This window comes from Polypterus senegalus, chromosome 8 (assembly GCF_016835505.1).
Source record: "Polypterus senegalus isolate Bchr_013 chromosome 8, ASM1683550v1, whole genome shotgun sequence".
NCBI lineage: Eukaryota > Metazoa > Chordata > Cladistia > Polypteriformes > Polypteridae > Polypterus > Polypterus senegalus.
In genome coordinates, this window is record NC_053161.1 from 95,251,666 (window position 1) to 95,265,678 (window position 14,013).

Here is a 14,013-nt window from a genome sequence, read left to right on the forward strand (position 1 = left end):
CACAAAACTACTGCCATTGCATCACTTTGTTGGTCAGTCCCACTGGACACGTAGTCAGATAGATAAGTAGATAGATACTGAAAAGAAAACAAACGCTACTACAAACAAAACATATACATTCAGAAAGCAGTTAAAAGCTTGGAATAAGAGCAAAAATACAATGTCAGAATCATGTTTTCTTTTTTAATGACTCCTGGGTGTACTGCATACTTTAGCGGCTAGATCATTAAATATAGTCAAATGAAAAGCTAAGCACATCCTCTTCCAATTGTTCATTTTTTCACATCAGAACATGATTAACAACCATTTTGTCCTCACCTGAAATTAATACATTTATCCTTGTCTGACAAACAACATAACACATATTTCTTTCTCATGATGTATGATTCAGCATTTCATAGAATCACCTTTGGCAGTAAGAAATTGGAGTAAATGTTTTGTTTATCAACCTTTTACATCATATTGAACGAATTGTGTCCAACTCTTGCTTCAATTTATTGAATTCTTTGAATGTGATCCGTTAAGTAGGGCTCTCTTAAGATTTTGCCACAACATCTCGATGCGAGTCAGCCATTCCAAAAACTTGATTCATTTCCTTTTCAACTATGCAGTTGTAGATTTTCTGATTTCTTCAGAAACCCTACTTTGTATTGTTCCATAAACCAGCTTTGATCAAACTTTTACTATCAGGCAGATCACCTCACATTTGTCTCTAGAAAGCTGTATAATAAAGATGAGTTCATGTTGAACTGAATATTTAGAAGATATCCAGCTATAAGGCACCTCCAAATTATCACTCCTCCACCTCATTACCTGACGATTGGTATAAGATTCTTGTGGTTATCAGTTGTGTTTGGTTTTCATCAAAACACATTGTGAAAAACACACATTCAACTCTATTTTCATCTCTTCTGTACAGGACTCATTGCTCCAGAAATGTTGTTTTTGGTTTACATTTAATTTTGCAGTGCTAAGATGTGGTTCCGTGCACTTTTCTTACAGAAAAAGATTTATTTATGCTTCCCTTTCATTAAAGCCATACTTCTTCTGCTTTGTGTCTGGCTGTAGAATCTTGAGGAGTGAGTGACATGTACTAGGTTAAGACTTACAGATCCTTGACTGTAACTTTTGGGGTTTTTGAGATTCCTCAGAACATCAGACCATGTAATCACTGAGTGAACTTTTTTGGCAACTACGCCTGGCAAGATTGGCAACTGTCTTCAGTGTTTGCCGTTTGCTTCTCCTTGCAGAATGATGGAATTCAGTTTGTTTTGGAAATCTCATTATAATCCCAGTTAGACTAATAAGCAGGAACAAAACCTTTCTGAAACCATGGAAATGTCTTTTGTCCTTGACATTGACAAGGTTACCTTAAATTTTAACTTCGACCAAAAGCTGGTAACACTTCCAAATCATTAATTAATTAAATGCTCTTGATTAGCGGTAGCTGACTCAAATTACCTTCTTAAATGAAAAAGGAGCAGTTAGGACACATTTCCTTTTTGCAATCATGGGCTTTTGCATGTTTGTTTAGTTTTTCTTGAATAAATAACAAAATCCAATTTATTATACTCTGTTTGAACCATACGATTTGGCTGATTTTAGGAGTTGGTGTGGCCTCGTAATTGTTATTCTTCTCCCGATATGTAAAAGCAGACATGAAAGCGGGCATACTTATTTTATCACTTGAACATGTATATATTGTTTGCCTAAAGATTTTTGAAAGAAATAATATCATACTTCCCCAATGTTATACAGTACAGTATATTTATTGCAAATAACTATCCATCCATCCATTATCCAACCTGTTGTATCCTAACTACAGAGTCACCCTGCAAATAACGAGTTCTTGTAAAATACAGGAAGATGAGTACCTTTATTCTCACAAGCCATCCACTGAATCGGTCCTTTGTCATAGTTGTGTTGACCAACAGAGAATGTGAATACACGTACCTAGGTCAGAAAAAAAAAACAATATTTTAAATATTGAACATTGTAAAGTATTTGTTATCCATCCATCCATCCATTGTCTAACCCGCTGAATCCGAATAGGGTCACGGGGGTCTGCTGGAGCCAATCCATCAGAATAATATTTATATTGAAAATTTAAATACTAATTAAAACTAATAATCAGAATATCGTTAATGGGAGCATCATTTCAAAGCTGTGGTTAAGGGTGATTACAAAGCATCAGCAACAATAAAGATTTTAATGAACACCATGTACTGAATTTTTGTAAACCTTTAAGAAGGTGTGTGTGGATAAAAGCAATACAAACTATAATAATCTGTGTTTTGTTCGTAACAAAATCTGTAGAAACTCATTTAATTAAGACAAGTAGAAGTTTTCAGACAATTTTTAATTTTGTCTCTAATATAAAAATGAAGCATCTGTTTTGTTCTGATAGTACTATTAGAAAACAAAATAACCAAGTTACCAATGCCTATAGATAGATAGATAGATAGATAGATAGATAGATAGATAGATAGATAGATAGATAGATAGATAGATAGATAACATAAATGTACTATTTCTAGTATTCTCTATGGCTTCTACAATACATTATATTTGTGTTCACAGGGCCAGTCGTGTTACCATGTTGATCACCCATCACAATGTTCTAGAGTTGCATTGTACCGTACAAATAGCTAACTCTGCATTTGAAATGCATTAAAATAATGAATAAAACGGCATTGCCTGCATGAGTAAGACGCATATTACAGGCAGAAACATATGGACAGAAGCAGAAGTGGGAGTTTTAATGATGCAAAGGTCAGAGTATATAAATAGGAAATTAGTATACTTCATTATTTATAAGATAACTGGCAGGCTGGAGATCCAAAAACATAAAGCAACAGAAGAAGGTAAAACATGAGTCAACATGAGAGTCCACTTAAACATGAAGGTAAAAATCTAGATATTTCAAATCAGTCAAACACTAAATAAGGACTCTAAAGGCTTCATCATCTGAAACCAATTCACCTTATGAGGTTCTAAAAGCTTCGTTGGAGGGTAAAAGGCATAATGTTAGGGCACACTAAAGTATATGCTTTTCTTTTGTAATCAAACTATTGTTGCTTAATGAGCAATAAAACAATTACAAATAATTTGTCAAAGGCAACTAGCACGGGGAAAGGAGAAACTGGGTTTGAAACTCAGTATGGTACACAACCAAATTACAAAATTATGAATCAACAATGTGTCAATTATATTGACATGCTGGATCCACAGGAGGTTGGAGGCTACCCTGGCTGTAATTTGCACAGAATACAAACCAGTCCTGGACATAAAATCAGTGTAATCATGCTTACACCCTTTCAGATAGAGATTATCCAAGTAGCTGACATTACATTTTTGGATAGTAGGCAGAATCCGGAGTCCAATGACAAAGCAGTACAGAGTCGAAACATACCCAACAAAGACCAATCCTAGACTTAATGTCAGTCTGTTCCAGCCTACCTACTCTTACTCATACCTGAACATCTTGAAAATATGGGGGGAACCCAACTTACTGATTGAAAACACTGGAACAGAAACAATGTGCAGATTCATCACAACCAGTGCTGAAACTAAGCATAGGTCTATTGAAATGTGAAGCACCACTACACCATCCTGTACTTTAATCATTAAATATAGTCAATCATTTAAATTTTACATAGTAAATTTTATTGCCAAGCACTGCCATAAAGCTCTTGAACAAAGAACAAAAATGATTATAAAACAAAAAAAGAGCTTCAGGAATTTATACAAATAAGTTAATCAAATATACTTATAGCTGGCAAAATGTACAATATTACAATCCAATCATGGAAAAGAATGTAACTTAGTAAATGATGTAGAAATAATAATAATAATAATAATAATAATAATAATATCTATCCATCCATTATCCAACCCACTATATCCTAACTACAGGGTCTCGGGGGTCTGCTGGAGCCAAGCCCTGCCAAAACAGGGCACAAGGCAGGAAACAAACCTCGGGCAGGGCGCCAGCCCACCGCAGAATAATAATATCCTCTTTCTAAAATTCTGGTATGAATGCACGACTATCAGTCATCAGGATGAAGTTTCAGTGCTGTTAGTCATTTACAGAATACCACAGTTTAGAATGGATCAAAGATGTTATAACTATTTTCTCCGTACACGTAGTGTGATAACATAAAAAAAACAATGACTTTATATTTGTATTTGGCATACAACAAGAGTCTGACTGTGAGGATGTGATCCACAAGTCACACTACAACTACAACTATTATTACTAAGAGTAATGTCACATAAGGCACACACTGCAGTGTATGAAAGACGCACAGTGATGTAGATCAGCATAATGAACAGATGAACTAATGTAAGAGTATGGGCTGGGCATACTTAAAATAAAAAGTGACTTTTTTCCTTTCAGAGAAACAGTCAGATGAAATATGCTACTTTTTTTCGTTCTAACTGTAAGATAGCTTTCATTTTACTTCTCCCTGAAAGTCACCTTAGCTTAATGCAATAGAAGCAGTACCCTTGATGGATGTCGATGACAAAGTAAGCCGATTAGTTATATTAGGAGTCTGTTTTAATGGAGAGGGCAATCTGATTTGTACGCATGTACCAAACAACATTTGAGTCATTAGCTGGCACATTTTAATCAGATACTCTCTGCCTACTTTCAAATGCATAAAAAAAACACATTTTCTAGACAAACTAGCTATGCAGGGAAATTGGATATTGGCGGACTACCGGCACAATGAAGATTAGAAGTATGTTCCAATGTCATTCTAAGGAGTGTCTGGAGCATGAAAGTAAAAATTTGAGGGAAGAGTTCAGATTCCTGCAATTTCTTTTTTTCTTTAGTGTGTTTACTATATTCTATATTTATATATGTAATATTCACACATAATTATCAAGTGCTCTGTCTTTAGAAACATCTGAGGCAATACACAGTACAGACACACACACACACACACACACACGTACATATTATATATACTGCTCAAAAAAAATTTAAGAAAAACTTTTTAATCAGAGTGTAGCATTAAATCAATGAAACTTCTGGGATATTGATCTGGTCAGTTAAGTAGCAGAGGAGGTTGTTAATCAGCTTCAGCTGCTTTGGTGTTTATGGACTTAACAACAGGTGCACTAGAGGGGCAACAATGAGACAACCCCCAAAACAGGAATAGTTTAACAGGTGGAGGCCACTGTCATTTTTCCCTCCTCATCTTTTCCGACTGCTTTTTCACTAGTTTTGCATTTGGCTTCGGTCAGTGTCACTACTGGTAGCAAGAGGTGATACCTGGACCCTACAGAGTTTGCACAGGTAGTGCAACTTCTCCAGGATGGCACATCAATATGTGCCATTGCCAGAAGGCTTGCTGTGTCTCCCAGCAGTCTCAAGGGCATGGAGGAGATTCCAGGAGACATGCAGTTACTCTAGGAGAGCTGGACAGGGCCACAGAAGGCCCTTAACCCATCAGCAAGACCGGTATCTGCTCCTTTGGGCAAGGAGGAACAGGATGAGCACTGCCAGAGCCCTACAAAATGACCTCCAGCAGGCCACTGGTGTGAATTTCTCTGACCAAACAATCAGAAACAGACTTCATGAGGGTGGCCTGTGGACCCAATGTCCTCTAGTGGGTCCTGGGCTCAATGCCCAGCACCATGGAGCTTGATTAGCATTTTCCGTAGAATACCAGAATTGGCAGGTCCACCACTGGTGCCCTGTGCTTTTCAAAGATGAGAGAAGGTTCACACTGAGCACATGTGAGAGACGTGAAAGGGTCTGGAGAAGCCGTGGAGAACATTATGCTGCCTGTAACATCATTCAGCATGACTGGTTTGGTGGTGGGTCAGTGATGGCCTGGGGGGGGCATATCCATAGAGAGACGCACAGAACTCTACAGGCTAGACAACGCCACCTTGACTGCCATTAGGTATAGGGATGAAATCCTTGGGCCCTCCTGGTGCACAACAATACCTGGCCTCATGTGGTGAGCGTATGCAGGCAGTTCCTGGAGGATGACGGAATTGAGGCCCCTAAGCTTGCCTGGCCTAAATCCAATAGAACACCTCTGGGACATTATGTGTCGGTCCATCTGACGCCACCACATTGCACCTCAGACTGTCTAGGAGGGCGGCACGGTGGCGCAGTGGTAGCGCTGCTGCCTCGCAGTTAGGAGACCCGGGTTCGCTTCCCGGGTCCTCCCTGCGTGGAGTTTGCATGTTCTCCCCGTGTCTGCGTGGGTTTCCTCCGGGCGCTCCGGTTTCCTCCCACAATCCAAAAGACATGCAGGTTAGGTGGATTGGCGATTCTAAATTGGCCCTAGTGTGTGCTTGGTGTGTGGGTGTGTTTGTGTGTGTGTCCTGCGGTGGGTTGGCACCCTGCCCAGGATTGGTTCCCTGCCTTGTGCCCTGTGTTGGCTGGGATTGGCTCCAGCAGACCCCCGTGACCCTGTATTCGGATTCAGCGGGTTAGAAAATGGATGGATGGATGGACTGTCTAGGAGCTCAGTGATTCCCTGGTCCAGATCTGGGAGGAGATTCCCCAGGACACAATCCATCATCTCATTAGGAGCATGCCCGGACGTTGTCAGGCATGCATACAAGCATGTGGGGGCCATACAACTACAGAGTATGATTTTGAGTTGCTGCAATTAAATTTTGGCAAAATGGACTAGTCTGCTGCATCATTTTTTCTCTTAGATTTTCAGGGTGTCTTTGAATTCAGCCCTCTGTAGGTTGATAATATATACTGCTCACAAAAATTAAAGGAACACTTTAAAGAAACACATTAGATACATCAGATCTCAATATGAAGTTGGATATCTATACAAATAACGACAGGGCAATGTCTTAGGAACAAAAGGATGCCAAGTCTTTTAATGGAAATAAAAGTTTTCTGCCTACAGAGGGCTCAATTGTGTAGACACCCTAAAATCAGAGTGAAATGAAGATGTGGCAGGCTAGTCCATTTTTTCAAAAACTTAATTTCTGCTACTCAAAATGCTTTTCAGTATCTTGTGTGGCCCCCACGAGCTTGTATGCATGCTTGACAACGTCGGGGCATGCTCCTAATGAGACGACGGATGGTGTCTTGTGGCCTGAGCTGTTGTACAGTCTGAGGAGCAACCTGGTGGTGCCTAATGGACTGAAACATAATGTCCCACAGATGTTCTATTGGGTTTAAGTCAGGGGATCATGAAGGCCATTCAATTGTTTCAATTCCTTCATCCTCCAGGTACTGCCTGCATACTCTTGCCACATGAGGCCAGGCATTGTCGTGCATTAGGAGGAAACCAGGACCTACTGCACCAGCGTAGGGTCTGACAATGGGTTCAAGGATTTCATCTCGATACCTTATGGCAGTCGGAGCACCATTTCCTATGCAGTAGATGTCTGTGCAATCCTCCATGGATATGCCTCCCCAGACCATCACTGACCCACCACCAAACCTGTCATGTTGAACGACGTTGCAGGCAGCATATCGTTCTCCTTGTCTTCTCCAGACTCTTTCACGTCTATCACAGCTGCTCAGGGTGAACCTGCTCTTGTCTGTAAAAGTACAGGCGCCAGTGGCAGACTTGCCAATTCTGGTGTTCTTGAGCAAATGCCAGTCGAGCTCCACGGTGCTGGGCAGTGAGCACAGGGCCCACTACAGGACTTCGGGCCCTCAGGCCATCTTCATGAAGTCTGTTCCTGATTGTTTGGGTAGAGACATTCACACCAGTGGCCCTCTGGAGGTCATTCTGTAGGGCACGAGCAGTGCTCAGCCTGTTCTGCCTTGCACAAAGGAGCAGGTATCGGTCCTGCTGATGGGTTGAGGACCTTCTACGGCCCTGTCCAGCTCTCTAAGAATAACAGCCAGTCTCCTGAAATCTCTTCCATGTTCTGGAGATTGTGCTGGGAGACACATTAAACCTTCTTGCTGCAGCACGTGTGGATGTGCCATCCTGGAGAAGTTGGACAACCTGTGCAACTTCTGTAGGGTTAAGGAATCGCCTCATACTGCCAGTAGAGATAATTACTCAAGCCAAAACTAGCACGAGTGGAAAACCAGCCAAAAAAGATCAAGAGGGAGAAACTTGAAATGACCTCCACATGTAAAACCAGTCCTGTTTTGAGGGTTTTCTAATTGTTGCCACTTTAGTGCACCTGTCGTTAAGTCCATGAACACCAATACAGCTGAAAGTGATTAACAATGACCCCAGCTGCTTAACCAACCAGAAAATTATCAGACAGGTTTAATTGATTTCATGCCAGGCCCAATAAAAAAATGTTCCTTTAATTTTTGTGAGCAGTATATACAGTATATATATATATATATATATATACACACACACACACACACAGTCTCATTGCTTTCCTTTTCTGTGTCTGCATGATTTTTTTTTGTGGTGCTCTGCTCAGTACTATACATCCCAAAGATGTTTGTAACTCCATGTAAATGAGTGTGGATGTGGATTAAACAGGTTCAATAATGGGTGGTAAGTCAAAAAGCATCCACAAAAAAGGTTTAAGGCTTCCCTCTGCAGATCTAGAAACCAACATCTTCCCATCACATGACATCAGTTTTGGATCTGGGAACTCCAGGATCTGCCCCTTCCACCTTACCGACTCCATAACTTGTACCACTGTCATATTTTTCCAGTCTAATGTTATTTTTGCATCTGTGAAGATGTTCCTCATGTCACCTGTTAAATCGTGTTATTTTGGCCCACATATCGGGTTTGCCTGAGGGTGCCATAACCTTTTATGTGTGTTCTTGTTTCCTTTTACACTATGTATCTACTATATATATATATAGGTTATATATATATAGTATATTAGTATATTATATATATTGGTTGGGAATGTTGAGAAGTTTGCTTAAGGAAACACATTCATTAGTACACTTCAAGGACACTAGAGCTAGAGCAAATGCCACATAAACATATACAAAAATCCACTATATTGCTTTCGTACAAATGAAAAAGTGAGGACACATTGGTCTACTACTTACAGCTTTAATGTTTTGGTTTACTCTACAACGATGAATGGCAGATTGATTTATCACTGAATACTCAGGTGGTGTGCAGTTTCAAGTTAAATTAACCTTTATTAACTTCAATTTACCTGTAATTTGGTGCTTGTTGTAACTTGACAAATAATGAAAGCTAATTAAATACAAGCAAATAGCTAACTAGCATTATGTTCAAGCAATTAAATACTAATTTATTTTATTTTCTATCTCACACTTCAAGAAAAATGCCAAAATGCTCAGTATTATTTATGTCTAATTCCATCCTGATTTTAAGAAATATTTGTTTTACATACAACACTTGTCTAGTTTCCTTCCAAAAATCACAGTTTCCTTTAATATTTAAAAATCAGTTCTTCCAAATGAGAATAAACAGAATCAATAATAGTTATGATAATAACTTTTAGATTGACCTCTGTCTCTCAGACATATAAAGGCATGCTTCCTACGGCTATTTTTTGCTTTAGTGACTATGATCTTTGCTGTCTGCAGGCTGCAAAGATTAAAAGTATTCTCACACCATTAACTTGCATATCTTACAGTGAATAACATTAAAATTAGTAAAGTTATTTTTCTTGTTACAAAAGAGAATTAGATTGTTCATTTGTGTAAATATTAGGCAACCTCTGTTTTAAAGACTTGTGAGCAGTGCACATCATACTGAAGGCAGGCAGGCTAATTAAAACTGATTGAAAATGTATTCATCTTTTATATTTTCACAATTTTTCCCAAAATGTCATGTAAGATAGCTAAAGTAATATATTCCTATTTTATATAAAAATCTATTGCTACATTCATTATAAAACAATACATAATAATGTCTGTATGGAGCTGATCCTCAGAATTTAAGACCTGTGAAAATAAATGATGGAGTGAAAAAAAAAACAAAACAAAACTGTACTTACTTTTTTATCTGGATTGTATTTTTCAAATATCTCTTGTGCCTTCTCTTCTCCTCCATCAGTAAATAACATTATGATCTTATTACAGTTTGCTCGAGACACATTATACTGAAGAAAAAAATGAAAAAGTGTAATACTTTATATATGCTTTGTCAATCCAGCCCCCTGTTAAAATCTCACTTAAGTGAAATAATATTTCTTTCCAGTAGGTGGTACTACATCACACAGTTTGAAGTTGAAATAACATTTCTGTCCAGGAGATGTCACTATTTGTCAGTTTAGATTTTAACCAGACATTTACAGGATTCTATCATTTATTAGATCATAAAGTATTTGCATGCAAAGAAGAATATAATAAGGAAATGTGATATAGAAATCATAAAAGATTAATTATAAACAGAAAATTTCCAACACACACTAAAAATATGTACATTAAAGATTAATAACTAAAATATTAAAAACATCAAGGAGATGTTTTAAAATGAGACTTCAGAAAAGTGCAAGTATAGATATAATTCAGGCAGAAGGATGAGAACACTGCAAAGCTGCAACTATTTTTTTGCTTTGTTACATCTTTTTGTGTGTTTGGTACATTTTAAGAGACAATAAATAACAAAATTGACAAAAGAGAACAGAAAACTCTTACGTTTGATAGCTGCTCGAAGGCAAATCGAAAGCCCTTTTTATAATCTGTGATTCCTTTTGCTGAAATGTCCTGAATGGCATCCTTTAAGACTTTTTTATTGCGAACATTGGCTTGCACAAGATGGTTAAAGCAGCTGACATTCTTTGCATCAGCATTGAACTGCAAGAAAGAAAAAAAACAACAAAATAATCAGTTTGGATTCAAATAAACCCATCACTTAGTATTCTTTAAATGCTTAAAACTCAATTGCTATCTTTTTTACCTGAAAGGACTGTTGAATTAAGCATATACTGATATGTTGCTATCCATCCATCCATTCATTGAAGTCAAGGTCATGCTGCCTACCACAACAGAATCTGTAATGAACTACGTATCGACTATCAAAAGGTGTTAAATTGGCTTTTGTTTTCTTCAGTACTTCCTGTTTAAACTTAAACCTAATGTGAACAGTGTTTCAGAAATTTAATAGATAAACAGGAGCCTAGAAGTGAGTCTTTTCGGGGCCACCATATTTCCAGAATTGAGAGGGAGATTGTCCCAACTTAAAAAGGTGAGGGACAAGGTTTTGGGGAACATTGCCACTGTATACTGAAATACTGTGTATGAATGGTATGACAATAAAGCCACTTGAGTTGAACTGAACAAGTAATTACATGGATTGTGCAGAAGTAAGACTGAATGCAAAAAAGGAAAGCATTTCAGGAACCCTAGGAAGAAAGTAGTTTGAGTTGGGATATAATTTACATTTGCACATTGAGGAAGCAAGTATGGACAGAACTTTCGGATCTTTCCAGAAGATGATGCATTCCCTGGGCTGTGTGAACTGGTGAGCTGTAACTTTTCTTTCTTGGGGATCTTGTTGATTGTTTAATAATCTTCAATGAAGCATGGATTCCTCCCACTTAGGATCAAAACAGAAACCAACAGAGCTAAATGGTACTTTTTTGTGTTGGATGTAAAGTATTTTATTGTTTAATTGTTTTTATATGATATTTAGATCTCCTCTTTATTATATATGAAGCATTACTCTAAAGTTTATGTTCAATGTATTCTGTTGTGCTTGATTATATATAATCATGGAAGTTTAGTTATATAGCGATTTATATGGTCCAGTGCACAGCTAAAAATAGGAAAACTGAGCAGTAGCAGGGTTTCCTTGTTTTCTGAAGCTGGTAGTGTGGTGGTAAGACACTGGACTTCAAACTCTGAGGTTGTGGGTTCAAATCCTGCTACTTGCACTGTATGACCATGAACAAGTCACATGACCTGCCTATGCGCCAATCAGAAAAACAAAAGAAATGTAACCAATTATATCTCAAACGCTGTAAGGTGCATTTAATAAAGGCATCAGCCAAGTAATAAATGATAGCAATGTGTTGAAGTGATCAAAAATAACATTGACACAGAATAATCTAAACATGGAAATTACATATCCATGTAAAGATCTGCGGCACAATTTTTAGCCAGTGGTGTCAGTTAGATCCTTTAAATATGAAACCATTGCCTCTTGGTTGAAGAAATCTAGGCCAACATTACCTAGATATTTTCAGGGCAATCATGATGAAATACTTAAAAGACACTATAATAAGTTATCTTCAAATGCTATGTTTATGCCATCAGTTTCACCTGACCAAAATCACACTGTTCGGCAGTTTTGAGAGCCAGCAAAAGACAGCTTAGTAAACTGCAATAATACAAATCATAATGGATAAAAGTTGGTGGATAACGGGGTTATATTTTGGTGGAGGTTGGGTCAAAGCTAGGCCAATGTTAAATAATTAAAATCACTTTTAAAGGAATCATATCATGTGAATGAATAAAAAATTAGTATGGAAGAGAAAATCTCTCATGTACATTTTTTTATTTTTTTTATCTATTATACAACGCCTTTCATATCTATCTACTGTAATTGGTCAATCCACATGCTCTTGTGGTCCTCATCAAAGTGTCAAACCATATGTTGGCCTGACCAGTACCAGACCCAAAAGACGCATCCAGAATAAAATGCTGCCCAAACAGATGTTAGTTTTCCCATTTCTATTGTGCTCAAATACTTTATTCTGTGATATCCACAGTCCCCTTATTCTTCCCATAACTTGCCCTATAGATTTGAAAAGGAACAGGTGCACCTGCCAACCAGATTTTATACTACACCCGTCTGTAAATTGTCCAGTCTGCTGCCAACTTGCCCAGTTCCCCATTCTGCCAAAACACACACCATAATGTCCACATCCCTACTTCCGTAACCTTCCAATCATGTGGACTTCTCTCTGTTAAATAACACATCTATAGCAAGTAGAATCCAAATCTTATTCTGCCTCTGCTAACAGAATGCACATCATACCATCACTAGTCCTCTGATTTTTCTTAAGTCTTGCATCTAATTTACCACACCCATAGAGTCTTTCCCATCCCGATTTTATTCTACACTTGCTGCAAGTCTGCCCAGTACTATACACGTTTGACCGGCCTACCTCACCTGGGCACAAATTCACATTGTAAGAGTCATAGACTCCCACATCTTAAAACATAAGCCCCCCCAACCTGTCTTGTACTACACCCATAGAACAACCCCAGCCTAAATCTTATTCTGCCTTTTCAATCAGGAAATCTATATTTCCTTGAATATAAATTTTATCCTCCTTTCCTTCAGTCCTGAAAATTTCTAAATTATTTTCTTATTAAATAGAGTCATTTCACTAAGCCTACCAAAAATGTACCTACATACTATTACAGCTATTGTCTAGAGCTGTGGTTCCCAACCTTTCTTTCTGTACTTTATGTAACCAAAATCAAGGCACACCACTATTCTGCTAACCACAAACACATATAGAGTATATCTCTTCTATTATTCTGGACAGGATGAGTTGATTTTGGTCACCTCTTCGTTGTGCCTACTAATGCCAATCCTGAAGCCTTCATCTAGCTGTTCAGCAATACTAAGCCTTGCAGAAACACACACTGCTGAGGTAGTGAAGAAGGCCCAAAAGAGACTCTACTTCCTGAGGGTGCTCAGAAAGAACAACATCCATGAGAAACTGCTGGTGTCCTTTTACCGCTGCACAGTAGAGTGAATCCTGGTTTTCCAGCTGCACAGTACCACAGAAGAAAGAGCTCCACAGGGTCATTAAGGTCACCCAGCAGATAGTTGGCTGTCGTCTTCCATCACTAGAAGAACTACATAGTTCCTGTTGTCTCAGGAACACCAAGAAAATTCTGCAGGACCCATCACACCCAGGACATGCATTGTTTGAGCACCTGCCTTCAGGCAGACGTTTCAGATCCATAAAGACTAAGACAAATAGACTGAGAAACAGTTTCTATCCTTCATCCATCACCATGCTGAATACTGCGAAGTGGTCAATCTGACCGAGTGCACCTTCATTCTAAGTTAACATTAGATAAGGGACAAGTGCAATATAATGTATGTATGAGTGAAAAACATTGTTCTGCTGTTATGGACA

General features: G+C 38.2%; 1 protein-coding gene across 4 annotated transcripts in view; it reads right to left on the reverse strand.

Annotated features, from left to right (window-relative positions):
• Nucleotides 1–14,013, reverse strand: part of LOC120534138 (voltage-dependent calcium channel subunit alpha-2/delta-1) — a 690,895-nt gene that overhangs the window by 149,422 nt on the left and 527,460 nt on the right. For all 4 annotated transcript variants that reach the window (XM_039761461.1, XM_039761460.1, XM_039761459.1 and 1 more), the window contains exons 11-13: nucleotides 10,550–10,708; nucleotides 9,907–10,011; nucleotides 1,875–1,953 (exon numbers count right to left, since the gene is read on the reverse strand). In XM_039761461.1, coding sequence (XP_039617395.1) covers nucleotides 1,875–1,953; nucleotides 9,907–10,011; nucleotides 10,550–10,708 — 343 coding nt within the window. The remainder of the gene's footprint in view (nucleotides 1–1,874; nucleotides 1,954–9,906; nucleotides 10,012–10,549; nucleotides 10,709–14,013) is intronic.